We start from the raw sequence: 25,417 nt of genomic DNA on the forward strand, positions 1-25,417 counted from the left end.
CATCTTCCCATCCATCTATCATTCCAGAAAACCATTAACACCATATAGACAAACATGCGCAAATGAGGTAAAATATCAACGCAGCTTTTATGCTTAGAATTGAAGTCTGTAGTTTACATAGGCATACCTTTCAATAATTGAACTTGAAACAAGGAATTAAACCCATGTCAATATTGTGCAGAGCTTACGAGTGAATGGAAAAACTATCATTTGAACTCAGTAGCTCTTTGCACCTTGGGTTCCTCACTGATAGCTCCAGCGTTACCTGTCAAATCATTCGATAAAACTATAATAATTGAAAAATTAAGAATGTACATAAAACAATTCAGATTGTGATCTCTTTTTCTTTTTATTTGTGATGCCTGCAAGAAAGAAATTGTGCACTCAATCCTTACCTCTTTGAAAACTTCACTGTAAGCAACATCTTCGAAACCCTACGTCCATGAGAATCTTATTAGTTTATCTAGACAATGATGTACACATATATATGCATGCATGCGTACAGTCATACTACACACACAAACAATATATATACTACATGTATATGTAGACTTTATATATAGGGAAATGATTTTAGCACTACTTTCGCCACCTATCAAAATATTGGAGTGCTAAAACACACACACACACACACACACACACACACACATGTACAGATAGATAGATATAGGGAAAGAGGGAAGACCAATTTCCTGAAGAGAGTAAGAGATGCTGTGTTTGAATCTCCTATTTTTGCACGGAATGCTTGGATCCCAAAATTCTTCACTGCAAAAGTCAGCATCATTAAAACCGATTTCTGCCCAAGCCCTTTGCCACGGCTATGCTAAGAAGAACAAAACAATCAGCCACATGATTAAAACAAACCCATACACCATGATCATTAAAGAAAAAGAAAAGCGGCCTCAGTTGAGATTTATAATTTGAGATGACAACAACATACATGAATTGCTATCAGTAAAGCATTTTCCATTGCTCATATACAGAAATCAAATGTTCCTCAAAACAGAAAAAGGATGTGCATAATAGCAAAGCATAATCAAGTAGATTTTAGAGTAAAAAAGCTATTACTTCCACATATACATGCGGTATACACGAATGGTGGTCAGCACCATCACTCTAGTGGGCCACCATGAAACCATATGGAGCTCCCATTTACACAAGAGAATTGCCTGATCAGCCTTGTATTCATGGGAAATGTACAGTGGGGCTCTCAAGAAGAAAAAGGATCAAGGGTGGAGAGTAGCCTAAGTTTCAAATAAAAAAAAAGAGTAGCCTTAGGTCTCTTGCTTTCAACTAGACCTACATTGTATAGTTGCACACCATTCAAACCTTTTTTTTGGTGAGAACACCATCACTCTAGTGGGCCACCATGAAACCATATGGAGCTCCTGATCAGCCTCGTATTCATGGAAACTGTACAGTGGGGCTCACAAGAAGAAAAATGATCAAGGGTAGAGAGTAGCCTTATCATCTCCATCGTCAAAAGTACGGATCGCGGATATCTTTTGGCTTTTCAACGCCTGTAGACCTTGAATCCCCTCTCATTCCCATGGTCGATGTCCCCATCAGATGCTTTTGTTCGGTACCCAATCACCAATTATGCAGAGTTTTGCAGTCTATCACTTTGGAAAGCTTTTTGTTCCCTTTACTTATATACAGGGTAGTTTTTACGCGCCAAGCCTCAATTCCTAGTCTGATGTGATAGTTTTATCACAAAGGCAGATCCTACAGTTTCCGCACAAAGTTACAAACTTCCCGTGTGATTAGCAGGAGAGCCTATGAAGAATAGATAGAGAACCTGTGGATAAGTGCCTAGAGGAAGCCTAGCGAGATGGTGATGGAAGTTTCTATGGTTATGCCAGTGAATCAAAGATGATAAGTCCACCAACAACAATGATGATTGTGGTGATGATGACATGGATAAAACTTAGCTGACATCGGTGGCAGTGAGACCATGGAAGAGGGCAATAGGGCCCAGATCACCATTCATATGTGATGTCTTCTCATTTGTTGTTGAATGTCGTTAATAACTTTGCATATGTGCAATCGACAAAAGAAATATGAATAATTAGGCAGAGGGGGTTTCCATATCTGAATTCCCTGACACTTCGAATATACTGCTGTCGACACTGAAAAGCAACATGTCAAGACTCCTTCGGACATGTGTAACTGTACTGCTGGATGTGTTGACTTGATGTGGGTTTGCAACGAGTCAAGTGTCAAATATTTAATGCCAGTCTTATTAATTAAATATTGCTTTAACTTTTAACTCCTTATTGATTATTAACTCTTTTGTAATTTTTCTTTAATTAATATTTGTTACATTGCCCACTGACATTCCTAAGTACCGATCTATAGTATCTAACATATTAGCTAGTAAATCTATATGAGAACCGTTTATGGTGAATCCTAAAGGTTAGTGGCTTATTGAAAACATGTTATTTTTCTACTTCATTATAGATTAGGTTGATGAACGACTGTTATCTGATCATCTCATATTTGTTTTAGACTTGTAGTTGCTTAATGCTACGATTTTATTAGTTTGTTAAATGAATATCACATTTATCATGTTGCAAATATTGTTGATAATCCCTACGCAAAAATCAAGAACTAGGCATGTCCTTATTTCTAGATTTTTAGGGGTTGCCACGCCGACACCCATGTTGACACTTGACACGGGAATCCATGTCTACAGATCATATATTGTCATATATGTGAGAGTAACTGTGTATTTGACTCCGTCCTGCATCACTCTTTTGAAGTTTTAACGTTTGAAAAGTGAACCCAAGATGTGTTAAAGAGTTAAAACCGTTTAGGTTGATTTATGTTTATGTTTTGGTTTGTTTCCTTCAAGCTTAAGTGAGTAATTCTGACCCATCATTGAGTGGCTTCAGTGGCAACTAATGTAATTAGTGGAACTTAGCTATTATACGAAGGCAAGTGGTTGTGGAGCTGGATTTGAACCTATGATTTGGCCGACACTTCGAATTTATTGCCGACTCACGTGTCCAGCCGTGTCCGACACGACACCCGTGTCCACACGTGTCGACACTACTTTGGACACTTTTACTTGTATTGCTTAAGTGTTAGACTTAATGTGGGTGTGTGGACATGTTTTTGTACTGTGTCAAGTGTGGCATTCTGTTTTTTTATTGAATATTGTCTTTCAACTCATTTAGACAACGCGTATCCATGTCGAAACTGGACACACAAATCCATATCCACAAATCATGATTACATATACTTTCTATTTTAGCCGTGTCCCCGTTTCTAAAGTTAGGGGGTTTGCGGTGTCCGACACTCCATGTCCGTGTTCGTGTCGACACGCGACACTCGTGTCCGTGTCCACAAATCATAATTTTGAACCCTCACGAACTCACTTGTCCTCTCCTCTTCTTCCCCTATTTCATTCTAGCCTTCATCTTTCTTCCTTATGGTAAATGAAGATGACTCGTCATTACTTTAACATGGTATCATAGCATGTCTGATCAAAATAAAAGAAAAGATATGCTCATCATCTAGAAGCCCTAACTCTCCCTTCTCTACTTTCCACCCTCTAACCCTAGGTCCGCGTTTTTTTTTGAAAGACCTTAATTTTTTTTTCAAAAACCTAGTCATAAATCTATTCGTAATTCCAGCCCTCATCATGTTCCTAATTTTTTTTAACTGTCTCATGCTCCAAATAATGTTTGAAATACATTTGAAATTTGGACTCCACAAATTCGAGTACTAAACTCTATCTCTAAACCCCTGTTTGCCAAAAACCTAATCATGAAATCCTAATTGCTCTTTATCTCAAGTTAGAAACCCTAATTTTTGTGTCCAGAATTTCGAAACCCTAATATCCTCTTATTCTATCTACTACTTTCTTCTTGAAACCCTAGGGCATTATCTCCTCTTTGTACACAAACAACCCATGTGATCTGCTTTATAATTGTACCCTAGAGTATTTTGTTTGATGTTAAAATCAAAGAGGATGATGAATTGACATTTTGATGTATTTCCACGTAATGGAATTTTCTCCTAGTATGAACTGCTAACTCTTCGTATGGAATAGTTCATGAGAAGGTAACTTCACCTTTTAGTTGACTGTGCTGTTTTTCGCGGAGCGTGGTGCTCTCTATCAAGGGTTGTAGTGCCATGTGTGAACTGCTACATTGTGTCCTTGTAGCAGTTCCATCCTTTTGTGCCATTGTTATACCTTGATCGTTGCTCTTTCATTTGAGGTTTGTTATATCTTCTTCATAGGTTGGTGTGTGTCCTATGGCTGCTACATCTTCTAGTGACTGTTTTGACTTGTGTAAAATGCTGCCATGCTAAGAGCAATGTTAGTGGTTGCAAAGACTATGGACTGTTCTGTGCTTTTGTGGGCTGATGTGTTATAGTGGATTATTGTGATACTTGTCCATGCACCTAATACGTCTTGTGGACTGCTACACATTCATGTGACTATCCTTGAGACCTGATATGCATTAGTATGACAGTTGTGTCTGGCGAGAATTGATGTGTTGTCATGTGCATTTTGCTGCCTTGTGTAGACTATGGAGCTGAGTTATGTGAGCTGCTTGCTTGTACTGTTGCGAAGCCTTCTCTGTGGACTGTGGTACAGTACTACAGTCTTGATGTGAGGATGCTAAGCCATTTTTGTAGGCAATCATGCCTTCTTGTGAAGACTATTATGTCTTTTTTGTGGCAGTTATGCCATTTATAAGGGTTGGTGTACCTTCTCGTGCCTTCTTGTTGTGACTTGTTGCTGCATGTTGATTACCTTGGACAGAAGTACTGGTTTGTGTGGATTACTTTGCACCTAAGTGATTGTGTGTCAGAAGGAGACCATCGCACTTACAGCTACTCAGTATTAGAAGTACAAAGCCAGTTTGAAAATATTTTCTCTGAGTTGGGCATGATGACTTCCATGCTCCAACTTTGGGGGCAGGGACGGAGCCAGGAATTTGCTCCAAGGAGGGCAAAGAATGGTTGTTATAGAATTTTGGGCCCACCATTTTACACTTCATATGTAGGGGTGCCCAAGATTTTATTTGTTTTTCGCACGTGTAGTCCAGTATTTATTTAAAAATACAATGGGCCCACTTCATAGGATGATACAAACCGTTCATTTGTTGGGTCACAATGAAATCGGCTCCATCGTGTAAACCATCTCCATAAGATAATCCTAAGGCTTTGATCTATAGAGGTTTCTATAATGGGCAATCCATTGTAGATCAGAGGGTTAGAATCATCCTGTGGAGATTTTTAAAGGGTATCCTATTTACATTGTGGCCCAACAAATGAATAATTTGGATTATGCTATAATGAAGTGGGCCCACAATACTTTTTGAAAAATTCTATACTCTAGGGGCACACAATATATAAAATCTCCTGCTTATGTGGGATTTGCTAGCCAATTTTGCTGCAAGCCATTCAGCAGCTGAATTTTGCACAAGAGAACAGCGACATCACATGAATAAATGAATAAGACAAAATCTGCTAAAAAGTCAGCATGTGTAGCTGTTCTCTCGTGCAAAAGTCACAAGCGAAATGGCTTTTCACGAAATTGCATGACAAATCCCTACTTATGTGCTTATGTGCGATTCTCTTAGCCTCATAATCAGATTTTTTTTTTTTTGTTAGTGCAGAGAGAGGGAGGGAGAGAGAGAGTTAATTTAGAGACTAGGAAAAAAACCCTAAATTCAAGGGGACAGCTTTACAGAAAGAAAAAATTAGAAACTAACTAAGAAAAAAATCCCTAAATTCAAGGGCCAACTTTACAAGAGAATTGATTTAGAAACTAACATATGAAAAATCCTAAGGGGGCAATTTTAGGGAAAAAATCTAACTAAAAAGGAAAATCCCAAATCTTAGGGGGGCAATTGCCCCCCCTTGCCCTCCCTTGGCTCCGTCCATGTTTGGGGATTGTTTAAAGAGTTTAAATAGTTTAAGACTCATGTGTTTCCTTTAAGTGAGTAATTCATGTAATTAAGATATGGCCCATCAATGGATGGCCCAAATGACACCTTATGTAATTACTGGAACATAGTTATTATATAAAGGCTAGTGGCGGTGGGTGTTTAACCCTCACAAAGTCATTTTTTGTCTCCTCTCCTTTCTTGTCTTCTTCCTTCGAGCTTTCATCTTTCTTCCTTATAGCAAGGAAGATGCCTTACAATTACATTAATAATATGCATACACTACACCATTTGTCTTATAAAACATGCAATAATTTGTTTTACTATCTCTACTTCTAAAATTCATTATGACTCATGTTTTTTTTTTATCATCATTACTTTCTTACAGTCTATAATATTTACAAAAAAAATGACTTCCAAGTTATATTAATGGAATAAAAAAAATTCCATCTGCCAGTGACTCAGTTCCTGAGTCAAAATGGAGTCTCTGATTTTTCAACATCTGTAAACACATGAAGCCATGTGGAGTAAGTCATTGCCCACCCCCACCCTAACACCTTGAACTTGATCTAACCCTTGTCTAGAGTACGAAATATAATCAAATTTACATTTTTATTTTATCTTTTTAGCATGGTAACAAGATTCATTAAAGAGAAAGGCGAATCCACATAAGGGCAGGAAACCCAGAAAAAAATTATAAGCGGGGAGGAGATTGGACTCCCGACTAGCAACGGCCTAGGCCAACAAGTTCATGAACGCATGGCCTCCCTAACAGTATGGCAATAAATAATATATGGGCCATTTAAGATGGTTGAGAACCTGAACAGTAAAAGTAAGTGTACAAGTACATCCATGCAAAAACACATACACATGAGACGGTCATGGGAGGAAAATGGTTACAGAAAGGAATAGCTAAAAAACATTTGAATATGATCAACCACAGAAAAGAGAAACAGGTTCAGGTAGAGAATAGTCAGACAGCTACGAAAAAATCATTAAGTGTATTATCGTGTTCTGATTTTTCTTTTTCCATTTTTTGAAAAAGCCTAAAAAACGTGGATGTATTATCACCAGCAGTAATGTGTTCAGATTATTGAAAGGAAATTTTCATCAGATGAGACAGCAACCAGTTGGCTGTAGATATGACAACGAATTGTAGAAACAGCAAGCACAGGGCAGGACGAACATATAATGGAAAGTAGCGAATTATTGGTACTTGGTACATGCATAAACAGCAGCAGATCTTTTTGGCCATTGATGTTTTAGATTCTCCACTGATTATTTTATTGATAGAGCAAACACAAGTGTATTTTACACAAAAAAAATATCTACAAGACTGCCTGGGGAAACTGCGTATGCTAGTATATAAAAATTAAAAGAGATTGATAAGCACCTTTTTGGTTCTGCTATCATTATTTCAATCTCGGCCATTTGCAAATCATCGAGGTCGTTCATATATAAATTCACATCACCAACCATAGCTGAAACAAAAAATGATATTTAGTACCTTAAATTGGATGAAAAAAACTGCAAAGCTGTTCAATATACTGAAAACTAATCATATTAAAATATTGTGTTTCCATAATGTTATGGGGACAGTTGACAGTGGTAAACGAAGACAGTTTAGAAGAATGTATGAATTTGGCTGTATAAGTCACATCACCAAAAAGGATTCTGCAAGAGAACCTTACACTTTTGTACTGGACCTAGGATATACTTCCAGAAAGATGCAATTGGGAGACATTAAATTGATGAATATCAAACAATTGTATCCCAAACAAAAGAAGAAGAAAAAGTTCAAACCTAAGAATTTTAATAATAAAGACAGAGAAGTTACTACATAGTCACACTGATTAACAGACTAACAGAATATTATCAACTAAGAGAAATACATGTGACCTTACATCATCATGAGACTAGAGAAACAAATGCCTAAGAGAAATACATGTGATCTTAAATCATCAAGAAACTTGAGGAACAAATGGAAGATGTCACCTAATTAATATTTTGGGGTAGATATTAGGTAACCTATGGTTGAGATAAAAAACAAAAAAAAAACCTTGATGACTCTCGATCAATAACAATCAAACCAGATTATTTAAGAAAAATAAAATAAAATTCAAGATTTGGCCATAGAGTTGACTAAAAGTAATCCAAGATTTGGACATAATGTTGAATAAAAGTCTTTCCTTCATGCAAACCAAGGAATTGGGACATGTCTTGTTTGAATGCTAGTGACTCTTGCTTGTCGTCCAGATTCTAGAATGCATTTAACTAATGGGTATCTAAGAAAATCTAAGCCATAAGGAACAAGTTAAGGCCCTTTTAATCATGTTTCTTTCGTTAAAAAAGCCAAAACAAAACAACCAAAATCAGGAATAAATAGGATACAACTTTTTCTATTAGTTATCCAGACAATAATTGTTGTATAGATTTAGTATGGTCATCTAAGACAATATAACATTGTCCGATTATAGGATAGGATCATAGTTGTTAACCCGTGACTCGATTTCTTAATTTTAGGACTCGTGACTCGACTCATGAGTTGTAAGAGTTTTTGACAAGAACAAAAATTTAGTTGAAAAAATATAATTATATATCAAAAGATGAAGCATGTAAAAAATATGACCCAATAGCACATAGATAAATAAGCCAAAAATATAAATAACTATATGTTTGTAAGTAACTTGCATGCACAAAAATAATTAAGTTCTAAGTTTCAACTTCCAAGTTTTCAACCATCAAAACAAGAAAGCCAGGGCAACCCAAACTCGACTCGACTCGTAAAAGTCTTATTTCTTCGAGTTGACTCACAACAACTCATTCAAGTCACCAGATGACTCGGACGAGTCTTCAACAAGGCGAGTCACCCATGCGACTCGACTCAACTAGGGGGTTGACTCGTACGACTCGTAAGAGTTTGACTATTATGGATAGGATGCATTGGATAAGATCTATCTCAAGATACAAGTTATCCATTGGAAGGAGCGTAAAGGATTCTACCAATCAACCGGAAGGAGTCCAAAGTCGAACCTGATCCCTTCCGGTTCACCAAATTAGTATCCTTCCAAGGTTAACTATGAGGCCAATACATCATATAATACATCACATATGATAGGCATGTACCTAAGAGTGCCATTAGAATCTAGATTGTCTCCTATCATCTAAAAAACCTACAGTGAATCCCAAGGAAACTTCAAGCTTACATCTAGTAAAAGCAATCATACCATTTGTTTTGGAAGTTCATAACAGACCTTACAGAGCAATGCATGTTTTGTTCTAACACCTTAAATGCCTAAAGGTTCTTAAGTTTTTCATAATTTTTCACTCAATAAACATTGGAAGAAAGTGGCCTGAGAATATAGGCATCAGTGCCACAAACTATATATAAAAATATATAGTTCACAAACATAGCACAGCAACTATTGCATAGGAAGTGTCCCTAGAAAAGTAATAGCCTATAAGGACCTAATCAGTTGCCATGGATGTTACTACAGTCTACTCGTCGAATAAGAAGAGCAATGCTTCTCAGTTTAGGCTAATAGAAGGATTCAAATAGCAGTTTTGGGAATCGAATCCAGCAAACTTGAAACTGATATTTATTGTGGAACATATATGTTTATGTAAAAAATATATATGTTTACAACTTCACATAAAAACATTTGGGATTTTTTTTTTACAATGGGATTTTTTTCATATAGCTAAGCAAATTCAATGAAGAAAAATTAAAAATGGAAAAAAAGATAAAACATTGGAGAAATTCAGAAGTTCAACCCATAAACAAGTTCTTCCCATACATAAAATAGAAAATTTTCACAGAATCAATCCAATTCAGCATATACATAACAAAACCTAAATCAACCAAAGCCTACATATCCCTATTTCCAGAACACCTTCAACCACACAAAAAAAACCCTTCATAAATCAATTAAAATGCAATTGACACCAAATAAAACTCGGAAATGATCATTCAAATATGTACATCAACAAAAAACCCAGAACAAAAATGAAAAAAAAAAGACCTTAAATCAAAGGCAAACCTTCCACATGTGAATCTCCATGGACGAAATCCCCAACGACCAGTTGCTTATCCAAGACAATGAACGTTTGCTCTGCGATACCCAAGTTATCATACTCATTCATCAGAATAAAAAAAACCCAGAAGAGATTTATAATGAACAATCACTAGAAAGGGTTAAAAATGAAGATAAAGAAGAAAAAAAATTTACTGTAGGGGTCTTGGGTCCAAGAAAGCTGCATCTCGTACTCTTGCTCTAGGGTTAGGGGCTCTGATCCAGTGGCCTCTAGCAAAGCAGGATCTTGCATCCATTGATGGTACTTTGGAACATGTTCTTTCATGTATGGAACCAGTATCACCTTCTTTCCTTCCAAACTCACTCCCATTCTCGCTCTCAAACACACAAAGAGGTTTCTGCAAAAGAGGTCTTCTACTTTGCTTTATTTGAAAAACAAGTCTTCTGATCTTCTTGTTGGACAATTTGTAAATAGAGACATGTCATTTGAGAGAATTTTGCAAATCAGTACATGCCATCAATCTGTGACCAAAATACCCATGGTAGATATTTCTTTAGGGCAATGATAATGTGATATTTCTTCAGGACATGCCATCAATCTGTGACCAAAATACCCAGATGGTCTGTTGCATGAGAGACCATCCACATAGGCTCACTTTCCAACAAATTTTTGTCATTATTCATGAGGTGGCTGCTCTCTCAAAATGACTTTTGGGATGGACCCTAACAAATCTCATTTATTTAAATCCTTGAGCAAGGTAGGCCCCACCCATGTTTTTCAAAATGAACTGTACGACCCACAACATAGGAGGATCCAAACTGTCCATTTGATGTGCCTTATCATAAATAGGTTGTGTGCCAAAAAATCATTTCCATAGGATGATCGTAGCCCTCCGATTTAAAGAGAAATAGCATAATATGGAAACCTCTATAGATCGGAGGGTTGCGATCATCCTATCGAAATGATTTCCGGGGCACAACCTATTTACGTTGTGGCCCATCAAATGGATGGCTTGGATCATTCTATGGTGTGGACTATACACCGCATTTTGAAAAATATTTGTGGGGCCGACAATTGGGCCTTAATGTTACTAGGCCCCCAAATCAGCTCCATCGGATGAACCTAACCCTTTGATCTGGAGATAAACTACACCATATATAAGTCTCTATAGATTGAAGAGTTAGGATCATCGAATGGGGATGATTTCCATCGTACGGCATATTTACGTTGGGACCTACCAATTGAATGGTTTATATATTTCAATAAGGTGGACCCCACTTTATTTTTAAAAGAATACATGCACCTCTGTATATATTCCAATATAGAGATGATTTTCAAGAAAAGTCCTTTTTTATTGGGCCCATCAAAGTATGTTTCAAAATGGATTGTACGAACCACATCATAGGATGATCCAAACTGTCCATTTGATGGGCCACAATGTAAATAGGTTGTTCCCCAAATCGTTTCCATAGGATGATCGCAACCCCCAATCTATAGAGATTTCTATAGTGTGCAGTTCCTCTTTAGATCGAACGGCTAGGATCATCCTATGGAAATGATATTTTGGGGTGCAACCTATTTATGTTGTGGCCCATCAAATGGACGGTTTGGATCATCCTATGTTGTGGGCAATTCAGTTCATTTTGAAAAATATGGGTGGGCCTACCTTGTTCAAAGATTTAAACAAATTAATTGTTGGGCCCACCAACTATTCATATTAAAGGAGAGAAAGAGAGACCGGTTTGTATAGTGTTGTACCAGTTGTAGATTTAAGTAATTAAAGTAGATTTACTAGTGATCCTAATTCTGAACATTGGAATGTAGTATTTAGAGTATTGAGATATCTAAAAGGTACAATAAATTATGATAATATTCGGGTACTCTTTCTATTATTGAATATTACAGCCATGGAAATTGAATATCTGGTAAGGATTAGAATCTACAAGTGGATAGTGATTTACTTTAGGTGATGGATTATTTCTTGGTCATCTAAGAAATAAAGTGTATCGCTATGTCATCCATAGAATCACAATACATATCAATGTATTTAGCAAGTAAAGATATTATAGATATGCGGCGATTGTTAAGAAATATACCATTCCTTGAAAAACCTTTATAAAGTAACATTTTACTTTAATAGTAAGTCAGCATTACATTTTTCGAGAAATAAACGCTTTACAGGTGAATCAAGACATATCTCAATGAAATATCGTTATATTCTAAAATTAGTAAACAAGAGAAAGCTGTTATTGAAAGCTCGAGTGGAATGGGGTTATTAATAGTAAATTTGGCATCCGAGTGAGAGCCTACTCTCTAATGGTGAAAGTTTAAAATACAAAATGGTATGCAATCACTCTTCACATTAGAAGTTCAAAAGAGTTTAACTATGTGATGCCTCTTGAAATATTTAGTGAGAGGCTATATTTCAAGTGCATTAAACCCCATAAGAGTATTTGAGATGACCCATTAAATTTCCATTCCTAAGGTAAATGCACTGTCTACTTTCGCAACGTACGGTAAGGCTGAACTTTCAAAATTATAGATAGACTAATAAATATGGTGGGTTGACTAATTATTGCGAAGGCACTCAGGATAAGTCTGCCTATTCAAGTGTAGAAGTCGGGGTGGCTCCCTATGGACTAGTCTTGTATAGTCCTGGAGCACTTGCAGAACTAGGTAGCGCGTGAACTAAATAAATAGAATGTGCAATCAACACAAGAACTAGTGCCCACAATATATTGGGTATAGTAATTGTCCTATGAAACTCCAATTGAGAAGTTAAGGTTAAATGTCCTCTTATTAGTTGTAGTGATAGGATGAGTTCTACTCAATATATTGATTGCATTTTTTTTTTCTTTATCTTTTAAAAAACAGTGGGGGATTGTTGGTGGATTTTTCAAAAGCTGAAAGAGAAAAAATAATAATTAACTTTGATTAAAACAAAAATATATGAGACTAAAAAACTAAAAAAGAAATGAAAACAAATGGTGAAAAGCACTTGTGGGTTTTTAGTACCACATTGCTTAGGAGAAAAAAAAAAGGTTTTTTTTTGTGTGTGTGTGTGTGAGGGGGGGGGGTGTGTGTGAGAGAGAGAGAGTTTTTGCTAACCGGTTGCTTCTAATGGTTGGAATAGTGTTTAAACCTTAGGGTGCCTTAATGGTCATGACCCAATAAGGTCGATAACGTAGCACCAACGCCCATGGAAGGAGTGTTGTCATAGGGACACCTGGGGGTGTCTTTCTTGTCTTTTATATGTCTATAAAAAAACATTCAATGAGCTATGTTTTAAACACTTCAGCCTTTAGTGTTTTTCATCTTTCTTTTTTATCTTTCCACCCTTGAGTTTACTGTTTTTATTTTGATATTTACAATTTTCTTCTTCACTTTTCTCTGAGTGTGGATAAACTGGTTGTCTTGAACTTGGGGTGCAACCCTCGTTCTTGATGTTGGCATTGTATCCTCGGGACTTATTCCCTTGAAACCACCTATATAAGTGGGGAAATAGTGTCTATATGAGAAAGCTCGTGCTTGCCTCTCCTACTTCTTTCTCTTCTTCTATTCTCATTCCTTATTTCTTCAAAAACCAGTCACTTCCATTGCCATTTTGCCGACAGTAAAGAGGGTGGCCATGGTTAAAACAGAGTGTGCATTTATCGTCAGCCTAAGATTATATGCAAATTACTTTTAGGAGAGTTTCTCGTCCGTTGTGACTAAGCGCTTTGCTGAGAAATCCACCTTCCACCTTTTTTTGTGAAGGGCTGAGGGTGGAACGGGGAAGAAAATGTGGTGAATATAATTTCCCTCTAACAAAGTTTGAACAGGCAAATGATATTTCCACACCATTTTTAGTATTCTCACAACCTTTTGCTTGTTTTCTCTTGAAAACAAAGTTACATCCAAGAAAAAAACAAACAAGATAGGAAATCAGTTATTTTTCGGAAAAAGAGAAATAAGAGGGGGTAGAAATGTTGGAAAAGAGGGTGGAAATATCATCTCTCTAATTGTATATGATGATTCATGACTTTAGACTAGGGAAATGATACCCCCCCTCCCCCCCCCCATAAAAAATGTTAAAGGGGGGTGAATTTATCCTCAAGCAGTGAACCATTCTCACGAAACAGTTGAGTGGGGGGCTGGCTTTTATCCGTTTCGGGGGGTGGGGTGGGGTGGGTTGGCCTGGGTGGGATATCATTTCCCTTAAACTAATATTTTCATCTTTGTAATCATGTTATAGGCAGTCTCCTAATCAAAATTCTCCTTCAATTATCAAATCATTTCATTGCTTTCTTCATTGTTACTTAAGAGGTGTTAATCAATAATTCACAACATAATTCCTTCAGAATTATACATAGTAAATCCATTATTACATTGAACCCTAATTAACAATTTTTAAGAAAACAACTGCCAAAGCTACTCCATAGAAATGAGGCAATGCTAATCAACCACACCCAAACTTCAGTTGCAGATTGTGGGCCCCGCACCACTTTTTTACACTTGAGTGGGGCCCACCTAACCGGTAATGAACCATACGTCTTATGATCGTTAGATCAAGATCCTATGGGTCGTGATCATTAGACCAAGATCTGATGCCGGATGATCATTAGATCAGGATCAAATCATCTACTCATATTGATAAAATCAATTCTCACTCTAGTCTATTTCATGCCTTAATTAACTTCAAACCCAAGCCCAACCCAAAAACATTAATCATTCAAAAACATCAATTTATAACAAATAAACACAACATCAAGCACCCACTAACCAAAAACTAGTTTTCTGACTCCCAAAGCTCTCAATCATTACCCATCAAAAAAAAAAAAAAAGCTCTCAATCACCCACCCACCCACCCAATCAATTCTCATATCCCAACCAATCTTTCCACAAGAAGTACCTTTGCTTCAAAGCTAAGCACGACACAAGGACCATCATCTTTCACCACCCCACCACTCACATTCCCCTCAAAACATCCATACAAACCTCTTTCTATAGACCCAGAACTTCTCCTTTCCCTTCCAAAACCTTCTTTGGCTTCACTATCATAGCTCTCTTCACACACAACCATGCTCTTCTTCTCCTTCTTCTTCCTTCTCCTTCTCTCTCCTCAGCCACCGGCCGCGGCCGCTCGTTGTGTGACCTCATTCGCCGCCAAAACCTATAAAAAATGCATGACCCTTCCCACTCAACAAGCTTCCATAGCATGGACATTCCACCCCCACAATGCCACCCTCGACCTCGCCTTCTCCGGGACTTTCATCTCGCCATCCGGTTGGGTTGCCTGGGGGATCAACCCGAATTCCCCCGAGATGACCGGGACCCGTGCTCTCGTAGCCTTCTCGGATCCCAACACCGGCCGCATTATCATCCTCCCATACATCCTCGATCCTTCGGTAAAACTCCAACGGTCTCCGCTCCTCTCTCGACCTCTCGACATTGACCTCCTCTCCTACTCGGCCGCCCTTTATAGCGGCCGAGCCTCGAGAGTCCATGATGGGTCCACCGTACAAATCTTTGCCACTTTGAAACTCAAGCACAATAAAACAAAAATCCACCATGTGTGGAATCACGGGCTCTACGTCCAAGGCTACTCTCCAACCATCCATCCAACCACCACTAACGACCTCAAGTCAATTGCCACCATCGATGTCATGTCAGGGGCCACGGCATCGGGTCCTACTCGAATCGACAAATTGAGAACCACACACGCGATTCTAAATGCAATCTCATGGGGATTCTTAATACCCCTAGGAGCCCTCGGAGCCCGCTACTTGCATCAGATCCAGGCACTGGGGCCAACATGGTTTTACGCACACGCAGCTACCCAGCTCACCGGATTCTTTCTTGGGACAGTTGGGTTTTCAATTGGAATCCGGCTAGGGGTCGAGTCTCCCGGCGTGGTTTATGGGGTCCACCGGAAGCTCGGTGTGGCCGCATTTTGTATGGGGGCTTTGCAAACACTAGCATTGTTGTTTCGGCCGAAAACTACAAACAAGTTTAGGAAGTATTGGAAGTCATACCACCATTTTGTTGGGTATGCCTGTGTGATTTTGGGGGTTGTGAATGTTTTTCAGGGATTTGAAGTGATGGGCTCAAGTAGGTCTTATGGAAAGTTAGCGTATTGTTTGGCACTTTCCACTTTGGTGGGTGTTTGTATTGCTTTGGAGGTGAATAGCTGGGTGGTGTTCTGTAGGAAGGCAAAGGAGGGAAAGATGAGAAGAGAAGGAATGATGGAAGGAATGATGGTGAGTCATGAAAAAGGGAGCGGAAGTCATTGAAAGAGATCTTAAGTGAGGGTTTCTCTTGAGACTGTATGAAGTTTTTTATTTTACTTTTTTTTTTTTTTCCTGTTTGAGGGTTGATTAGCTTAATTTTATTCTTCTTTTTATTTGAATTGATGGGGAAAAGGAAAGATGATTTTGACATTTGAGGGAAATTGGTTATTAAAAAATGATACATATACTCTACAATCTTGAAAGAAGGGCGACTTACAGAGACAATCGATATGGGATCAATGCTAATGATCATTTTTTTGGTCCCACACGGGAAAATTGAAATGTAATCGAGAGCGTAGATTATGTAGACCGCATGAGATGACCCAAAGTAATGTAATGAAATGAACTAGTTGAAATAGGTTTAATAAAGTAGTCAAGGCATGAAATGAACTTATAATGTTGTTTTTTTTTTTTTTTTTTGAAAACGTTATAGTTAAAGGTGGTGAATCAATTGAAAAGCTTATAATGTTGATTATGGTATATCCATAATCAACCCATATTATAGTATTTAATTTAGGAATTACTATCTGTGGTCATTACCAAGGTTTAAAATTTCGGTTTCTGTACCGGTTTTGGGCCTTGAAATTTCAAATTTTCAAAATTTCGGTCGAAATATGTACAAAAGCCGAAAATAATATTTTATTCATTATTAAATTTCGGCTAAAATTACCGAAATTTTGGAAATTTCAGAGAAATATTAAATTAATATTAAAAAAAAACAGTTTTTTTGTGTCAAATTTTGGAAAAACCAAAATTTTGACCAAAATTCCAAAATTTCGGCTGAAATAAATGACCATTTCTGTTTTGGGTGGTTTCGGTGTCGGTCTCCACAAAACCATGGTCATTACCACCCTACTAGTATTTCGGATTTCAATCGAAATTTAAAACCATGGTCATTACCACCCTACTAGTATTTGAAGTCTTACTTTTCAGAGTTAAGGAAAACACACACTTTTTAAGGGAATTGTTGAACCTCGTCAAACCTTTGTGTTTGCTTGTAGATGTGCATGTGTTTTCTATTTGGTGTTTTGGAATCTCAGCTCAACGGACAACAGGGAGAAATCCCCCTTCTTTAAAGGGCCTATTTGAATTGCAAGAATTGTTTTGAAAAGGGAAAATATTTCTAAAATTTCCCACTTTTTTACACCCGAAAAAAAGATAACTTCAACCAATCCTATTCAATTTTTATTTAGAGGGATCTTCAACTTATGATGGTACACCTCTAAACTAACCATAATTATATCATTTCCCTCGGAATCGTGACAAGAATAAATTTTCCCAAGAAATTTTTTTCTGTCAGAAATGTTTTTCTTGCCATCCAAATAGCGCCTAAGATAGGATAAATAGGGAGATATAGCTCCTTTAGTTCTGTAGGTGCGCTGTTGATGCTTGAAGGAGAACTCTTTATCTTTGCTTAGGATGGTGTAGTAATATGTTCAAGTTAATGCTAAAGGATTAAGACAAAGGTTTTAAATTTCGATTGAAATCCGAAATTTCGGGTTTCAGCAGATAACGAAACCGAAACAGTAGTTTATTTCGGCGATAAACGAAATTTCGTCCGAAATTTTAGGGATTTCACCCAAAAATCCGGATTTTTTAATAATTATTTAATATTATCCCGAAAATTCTGCCAAAATTACCGAAATTTAGGAAATTTCAATCGAAATAGTGTAGGAGAAAAAATAGCCGTTCAAGAGATTTCGTCTGATTTCGACCCAAATTTTGGTTTCGATGAGGACCAAAACGCATTCCGAACCGAAATTTGAAACCTTGATTAAGACTAATGGATGTAGGTAGTAAAGGGATAAGAGTCAATGGATGTAGGGTGTAAAGTGTCAAGGCTAATTGGGTATAGGGATTGGGTGTAGAGAGTAGGGGGTAGAGTCTAATAGTTATATAATATTTTAGAGACACTTTCTAGGGATTATGGGGGTATTATAATAAAGTTAGCAAAGAGAGGGGTAATTTGCATGAAAGGGTGGGCCCATATACAGTTTTTATGAAATATTTTGGGATTAATTTGGGTAGAAATGAGATGGCATGCTTCATTGGTCTTTTGGGATGATCGATCTTAGCCTTTTCCGATCATCTTTAAGGGGATGACTAAGCTTGGTCTTCCCTCTTTGCTTAAGGGCTAATTAAGTCTAGTTTAAGTGTTCCTGCGTGTCAAAGTCTTCGATGATCATTGATCTTTCTTTGCTAAGTGTCTCAGTTTCAGGTGAAATTAGGTGCTTCAAAAGCTCTTAGATTTATCTCATGCCTCTGTATGTGACTACCCTTTTACACTACAAGCAAGTGGCCCAAGTAAGAAAAAGGGGGCGAATATATCATTTCCCTTTATTTTTGGTGGGCATCTTTTTAGATTGCAAATCTGAAAGACCCCAAAATTACGTTCTTGGTGGGGCAGGTGGGTTCTTACATAATGATAAAGTGGTTGTGTTGTGTCTTGTTTCACAGATAGTTACAAAACAGTTTTAAAAACTGGTGTGAGTGGAGACATGCTGGAATGCATGGCTTGAAATTTAAATGTGAAAAATGTAAATGGTTTTTCCCTTCTCTAAACGTAAGAGTTAAGGATCATCTTGTGATGAAGATGAAGCACCCATGGTTTTTCCAGTTTTTCTCTTGAGATAAGAGTAGAAGGAAAATGATTAGAGACCATTCTCATCTCGTAGGAGAAGATGAAGACACACAGTTAGATTTTTTCATCTTACAGAGAGAAGAAGTCTCATGGTGGTTTTTCTCTAGAGTAGGAAGAGAAGAAGGTGAGATTGTTTTCTTTCTTGTGGTTTCCTTTTGTAGTGTAAAAGGGGAGTTTTCTGTTATGTGCCTAATTGGTCGTAACACAAACAAACAAAACGAAAGATAGAAAATAGAAGGAGAGAGGCTGATTCGAGGCAACCGGATCTCCTAGTGGCTCAAATCGAGAGGAACCATGACTCTCCAAGAAACATAAGTTTCCTTTGCTGTAAATTTCTCTTCTCCTCTCATTTCATTGAATCAAAGAACTTAAATACAAGCACAAAGGTGTGCCACATCACTAACCCATTTGCCTACTTCCATAAACATAGGCAATGACTACTCCCGCAACTCTACAACATATAAGCTATATATAACTAACACCCATAAACACACAGCCATCCACTAACTAACTCCATTTACACCACCACTATCATGCACACATCATTTTCTTTCTTACATGAAGAAAGGGGTTTGAAAGAATAATGTATACAAGAAAGAGTAAAGAGGGTTAAATAGCAATATTTGATTTCAATGGCAAAGTAAAACAAAAGAATAAACACAAGCAATCACACAAAGACACAAAGATTTACGTGGTTCGGCAAAAGCCTACTCCACGGCAGAGGCGACGAGAAAATCCACTATAAGATTCAGAGATTATAAGAAAAGATCAGTCTCTCTCTCACCAAACCCTCTAGAAACCCAAGCACACCCTTTTCCCCTTTCCTTAGAGCTGTAAGCCCAATGGTTCCCATCTTATTTTGATGATTCCAATACACAAGTGATTTATGATCACTAATGTGTTTGATTGTCTAAGTTGTAGATCACATTGGTGCTAAGACAACATTGCTTGGATTGAGGCCAAGAAGCTCTCATTGGACCACATCATGAAGGCCAAAGACAACGAAGTCCAAGACAAATGAAGACTTGAAGAATCCATTGAAGATCAAGTTATATTAGATTGTATTAAGATCCAATCCTAGTTTAGGATTTTGAAAGGCATAATTAAGTTAAACACACACACCCTAAATATAAAAGAGATTGTCTTTGTGGAGTTCCAACACCTTGGAACCCTCATAGCAATCCCAACTTGGTGTTAAGTTAGAAGCCTAAAAACAGAAGTGAAAATCTGCTCTTCATAGGCTTCTCGGAACTCCGAGAAATGGTCCAGTAGACTTTTTTCATCTTCTGTTTGTATTCCCAGAACTCCGAGATTTTTTCTCGAAACTCCGAGAACACTACAACGGTCGAAAAAATAGCCGTTGGGAATTTTTCTGGAATTACCACAATGCCATTGAACGGTCATATTTGGTTTCTCCTATATATATGGGCATTCTAAACTTCCAAATCATCAATCCTAACACTCAAAAACTTCATTTGAACATCCAAATAGTGAATCAAACTTGATTATGCCTCTCATCCTCTTAGATTATGATTTGGATCTTTAGGCTATATTTGTACATCTTCTACAAAGTTGTAAACCCTTGTGAGGGATTTTTGTTCTTTCTTTCTTATTCAAGAAATTGTATTCGGGCGAGTGTTCGGAGAAGCGTAGCCCACTCTCCGTGGTGAAGATTGCCACCAAGGTTAAAGGTAGTCGGAATTTGTAATCGGCACCGATCTTCGCCGAAGTTAAGAAGATCACTTAGTGAAGCCATCAACGGGTCTTTGTTGGTGGAGTTGAGTAGGCCTCGCGTTTTGAGGACCGAACCACTTTAAATCTCGGGTGCACTCTCTCTTGAACTCTAGCTCTTTATTTTGCATAGCACCTCTAGATTTAACTTGTGTGCTTGAATTTCATTTTGATCTCTTAACTTCCAATTTAGGTTTGAGTTTTCAAAAGATTAAAACTTGTTAGAAACCTAATTAATTTTCACTCCTCATAGTTGCCGTACTCGGGACCACCCTTGGAATTTCAAGAGCTCTCAACCCTCTTTACAAGACTTGCTCTCGAAATAAGCCCTAAAAGCCCCTTTATATAAAGCGAGCTTTAAGTTAGTCTTATCGGGCCGAAAAACACATAAAACGGGCCGGGTCGCACACAATATTTCGGACCCTAAACGGGTTTGTATTCAAGACACCCAACTCAACACCTTGCTCTCTTGTGATTCTTGTGGTTGTTTATATTTTGCCTTTGATTGTGTTATTGGATCGGTTTCATTGGACGAGGAGACTTTTTGCCGCACAGAAGTCATTGCTGAAATTCTGGGAATGGAAAGAATGGGTTATATTAAGTTATAGTAAGTTGGTTATATTAAGTTATATTGTGAACTGATGGGAGAAAGTTGAGAAAATGGGTGTTGCATCTTAGTCTCATTTGAGAGTTGTTAGCAAAAATGTGACCAAAGAGAAAATGTGAGCGGAAGGGAAAACCCACAGGAGTTATCCACCATTGGAATTGGAATAGCAAGTTGAGGTTTATTCTAACCTTAGATAGACTATCTATCTTAGAAAAAATATTAACACACAAAGAAAAAAAAACAAAAGAGGGTTGCTAAGGAAAACATAGTTTAAATTTTAAAGAAATATTACATAACGTATCATATATTAAATTAGTTAGTACAAATGCTATAAGCAGAGGAGACATAGTTCTGATTATTAGGAGATTAAGAGTTCCTGATCATATATCATCACATGTGCATTCGATTAGTATATGTATTAAGAAAATCGCTCTGTTTTCATAAAACCAGCAACAACGGACACCAGAAACACAACCCATATGACTAAACTGAGGGAATATTTGTTAGGCCAGTTGGTTTAGTAAAATGATTAGTATTTTAATACTTGAGTTGCTTGTTGTTTGAAATTATTTTTCTCTTTTTCAATGATTAAGATGGTCCCAATGCCATCTTCCAATGGACTTTTGCCTGTTGAGTGTGAACTTAGGCAATTTTCGCCAATCATCTTTGATGGCTTGTGATCAGCATACATTTAACACGTGTAAAGTTAATATGAGCCGAAGGTCCAAACTAAACTTTGGTAGTTCAAGGATGGTCTAAAGTAAATCTACCATTCAAAGTGTTCATACCCGTTGATCGAAATTGGACAATATGCATTCCTTTATAGATCAGAGGGCTGGGATCATACTATGGAAATGATTTTTGGGGAACAGCCTATTTATGTTGTGTTCCATCTTATGGACGGTTTGGATCATCCCATTATATGGTCCGTACAGTTCTTTTTGAAAAATAAGGGACTATAAGAGCTTATAAACCATATAAAAACTCATACAAACAAGTCATTCTCCTTGATAGCAAAGAGATTAGAAATCAGAAAGAGAGGCTATCAGAACATATTAAATACATTAATATCATTACAGAAACATGATAGCAATTTCTTGTAACAGAGAATTTGGATCACCCAAATAAACTCAGAACCCAAATCCCAAACCTCATAACAAACTCCCACAAACCCAAGAAAATTTTCCAAAAAAACTCTCCACTCTAAATCAGATCTCCAACATCTAGTGAGAGGTACCATTCATAAAAAAAAAAAAAAAAAAAACATCTACTGAGATGTCAACTAGTCTCTTCTGTTTTCTCTTCTTTTTCAACAACAATTAGAAAACTTACGCACACTGTACAAACCATACACAACCTATTTACAGTCAGTGATCTTATAGTCAAAATACACACACCTTCCTCTCCCCAACACAAATCTTCTTAAGGGCTTGAAGAAGGACCATCTTGTCGCTGCTCCCTCAAATACCGCAGTAGCGTTTCGGCCTGCCGAAAACAATAAACAAAAAATTCATATCATTAGCATACTCATCCCACATAAGTCACACCAATACAATTACAGCCGTCCAATATTGACCATTTATTGTGTTAATAACCCAATTACAAGCCACCGATGGGATGGCTTATAGCCAAAGTAAATCCTAGTCAATTGGGCATAACATGGTCTAAGTATTTGGTTGACAAAGCTAAGTAATTAGTTGAAGAGGTCAAAACCAAGGTTTAAAATTTCGATTTCGGTACCGGTTTCGGACTTCCGAAATTCGACCGAAATTTCGTACTCACGTTCGAAATTCAGGACCGAAATTCCCCGAAATCTGAAATTTCGGATTTGGTCGAAATTTAAAACCATGGTCATAACTCGGAGTTTTGAATTTTGAATTTTGATTGACTTTGAAAGGCAAAAGCAGCGGACGAAGCTAAAAAAGAGTCACTCAGAGGTTCGAATTCTGATTGACTTTGTAAGACAAATGCCCCAGAATGCAGCCAAGGTCAAAAGGAGTGGACTCCGGGGAGTCCTCGGGAGTTTCGAAACTATGATCAGATGCACCTGTTACAAATGTGAGAGACCCATTGGGTACGTATCCGTTGTAAGCGACTCTGAGTTTTTACAAGGGGGAAAAGACATGTTCAGTAAAAATAGGACTAGAAGAACCCAACCCAATGACTGAGTTTCCGGTATCAGCCGATATTTCTATAAAAATGACATTTTTAGCGAAAATCGAACTCTAAGACCCAAACCCAATGACCTTCCTATCGCATAATAGCTGATAACTCCTGAAAAAATGAGACCCAAACCGAAACCCAGTTACCTTACAATCAAACGACCGACATTTCTGCAAAAGATAATATTTTTAGGTAAATGATATCAGCACAACCATGTCTCAATACTTGCACGAACCCATCTGATCTTTCATCATTTCAGCTCCCAAAAAGCTCTCAGAACCCAATTAAAAAAGAAAAATGAAAAAAACAAGATAGGTTCCTGCAATTATCAAAACAAACTCATGCTGTTATCAATTTCCAATTTTTCTTACCTTATGTTTCGCCCTAGCTGCTCCAGACTGAGATAACCCAACAAGAGGCGGAATCCCTCCTTCCCTCACCAACAACCCTCTATTCCTCACATTATCAGTACACAAAAGCAACAAAGTCAAAACTGCAAACTCCTTCCCTTTCGAAGAACCATCTTCAATCGCCTCTACAAGTGCAGGAATCCCTCCCTCCTCAACAATCTCAGTCCTCCCCTCCGCTATCCCAGCCAAACTACTCAAAACCACCATAGCCTTCTCAGCCATTCCATTCCCCTGTTCCCCAACAAGCTCCACCAAAGGCCTTATAACCCCAGCACTCACAGCCCTCTCTTTATTCTGCCTCACAGAACAAAGCTTATACAAAGTAGTTAGAGCATCCTTCTTCCCCCTACTCGATCCCCCAATCAATAACGAAACCAACGGTGGGATCGCCCCACAAGCTCCAATCGAGAGCTTATTATCATCAATCAACGATAAACTTAACAAAGCACAAGCTGAATTCTGCTTAGAAACTGAAGTTCCTGTCTTTAAAACATAGACTAAAGGCTTTATCGCTCCTGATTCAGTTATTGTTATTTTGTTTGGTTCGTAGAGTGAGAGATTTAAAAGAGCTGTTACTGAATGCTCTTGTGTTGATGGATCTGTACATTTAAGAAGTGGAATTAGGGCTCGGATCGCGCCTGAGTCTCCGATCACCGCTCGATTCTCCGGTCTGTTCTTCGCTAAAAGCCTGAGCTTTGCCGCAGCTGATCTTTTCACATCTATTGATAGAGATTCCAGATTTTTAACGGAAATCTTCACAGAAGATTCTAGGTTTTCTACTGAAACGCTTTCGAAAATCTCTGTTGAGAAGGTATCTCGCTTTTGGAACAACCCTAACCCAAGATCTGAGTCCAGATCTGAGTTTTTACGGATCTGATTCTCGTCTGATACTGGAATTGCAGCTAATCTCTGCAATTCTCCAGAAATATCACTACTACAGGCTGAGAAATCACTGAAAGATTGAGAAAGATCAAGAAAAGCACCTTCTGAAGAAGCAGATTTTGCAGATCTGTGTTCTTTTGCGAGTTCTCGGAGACGAAAGTCGATGACGGATTCTGTTAGGTTTTCTGATACGCAGGGAGAGATCTGATCGGTTTGGAAGAGGTTTGATCGGACGGTCCTCATTGATCTGCCGACAGATCTTTGAATTTTTGAAGAAGATTGAGAAACTGATGAAGAAATAGAAGAGCGAGGGGTTTGAGTTGAATCGCCGAGTGAAACCATGGTGGAGAGAATTTGAGCTTGTTTTGATTGGAGAAAGGTTGAGAAAATGAAAAGGAGAGTATGAAAATGAAGAGATTAGAAGGATTTTAGGATACTTCCATGGTTTTTTTATTTTTTTTCCCTGGTTCTGTAACAGAGGAAAAAAGGAGCTCGATAAAGGCGATAATGGCGATTCTTGTGTGTGAAGTGGGTGAACGGTTAGAGAAGGCTGCTTTTAAACTGGCGGATGTCGGCTTGGCTCGGCTTGGCTTCGGGAAGTTTCGGCTTAGGTTTTTTAAATAGGGAAAAAAAATGTGCACGTGTTAAGGACTTAAGGGTCAGTGATTTTGGTAAGCGGGGCGGCCATCGATGTCTGGGCCCAGCTATCCGAGGGGTCACTGTCTATGTATTTTCTTTTAAACAATGGGAAGAAAAAGCGTCCAATAAATCAA

At 37.8% G+C, this 25,417-nt stretch overlaps 3 protein-coding genes across 3 annotated transcripts; 1 reads left to right on the forward strand and 2 right to left on the reverse strand.

Moving 5' to 3' along the window:
- Positions 1-68: 68 nt before the first annotated feature.
- Positions 69-10,378, reverse strand: LOC143849312 (Acyl-CoA N-acyltransferases (NAT) superfamily protein). Its single transcript, XM_077358299.1, has 6 exons — positions 10,136-10,378; positions 9,947-10,018; positions 7,300-7,387; positions 686-818; positions 396-434; positions 69-265 (listed from the first exon to the last, which is right to left on the reverse strand). Exons 1-6 carry the CDS (start codon positions 10,308-10,310, stop codon positions 185-187), a joined length of 588 nt encoding a protein of 195 aa, XP_077214414.1. The 5' UTR covers positions 10,311-10,378; the 3' UTR covers positions 69-184.
- A 4,504-nt stretch (positions 10,379-14,882) lies between these two features.
- LOC143851024 (Auxin-responsive family protein) lies at positions 14,883-16,625 on the forward strand. Its single transcript, XM_077360349.1, has one exon. It carries the CDS (start codon positions 15,002-15,004, stop codon positions 16,211-16,213), a length of 1,212 nt encoding a protein of 403 aa, XP_077216464.1. The 5' UTR covers positions 14,883-15,001; the 3' UTR covers positions 16,214-16,625.
- A 5,607-nt stretch (positions 16,626-22,232) lies between these two features.
- LOC143850856 (ARM repeat superfamily protein) lies at positions 22,233-25,186 on the reverse strand. Its single transcript, XM_077360126.1, has 2 exons — positions 23,724-25,186; positions 22,233-22,674 (listed from the first exon to the last, which is right to left on the reverse strand). Exons 1-2 carry the CDS (start codon positions 24,984-24,986, stop codon positions 22,612-22,614), a joined length of 1,326 nt encoding a protein of 441 aa, XP_077216241.1. The 5' UTR covers positions 24,987-25,186; the 3' UTR covers positions 22,233-22,611.
- Between the last annotated feature and the right edge of the window lie 231 nt (positions 25,187-25,417).

Source organism: Tasmannia lanceolata, unplaced genomic scaffold, assembly GCF_043159265.1.
Source record: "Tasmannia lanceolata isolate RefF3 unplaced genomic scaffold, GAP_Taslan_0.1 ptg000018l, whole genome shotgun sequence".
NCBI classification, from domain to species: domain Eukaryota; kingdom Viridiplantae; phylum Streptophyta; class Magnoliopsida; order Canellales; family Winteraceae; genus Tasmannia; species Tasmannia lanceolata.

Bases quoted from the DNA above. Each gene is read 5' to 3' on its own strand.
- LOC143849312 (XM_077358299.1), bottom strand. From the start codon at position 10,310: ATGGGAGTGAGTTTGGAAGGAAAGAAGGTGATACTGGTTCCATACATG. The intron at 7,388-9,946 runs GTTTGCCTTTGA...TTTTTGTTTCAG, and splicing joins TGGAGATTCACATGTGGAAG to CTATGGTTGGTGATGTGAAT. The intron at 819-7,299 runs GTGCTTATCAAT...TTCTTAGCATAG, and splicing joins ATGATAGCAGAACCAAAAAG to CCGTGGCAAAGGGCTTGGGC.
- LOC143851024 (XM_077360349.1), top strand. From the start codon at position 15,002: ATGCTCTTCTTCTCCTTCTTCTTCCTTCTCCTTCTCTCTCCTCAGCCA.
- LOC143850856 (XM_077360126.1), bottom strand. From the start codon at position 24,986: ATGGTTTCACTCGGCGATTCAACTCAAACCCCTCGCTCTTCTATTTCT. The intron at 22,675-23,723 runs GTAAGAAAAATT...TGTTTTCGGCAG, and splicing joins CAGCTAGGGCGAAACATAAG to GCCGAAACGCTACTGCGGTA.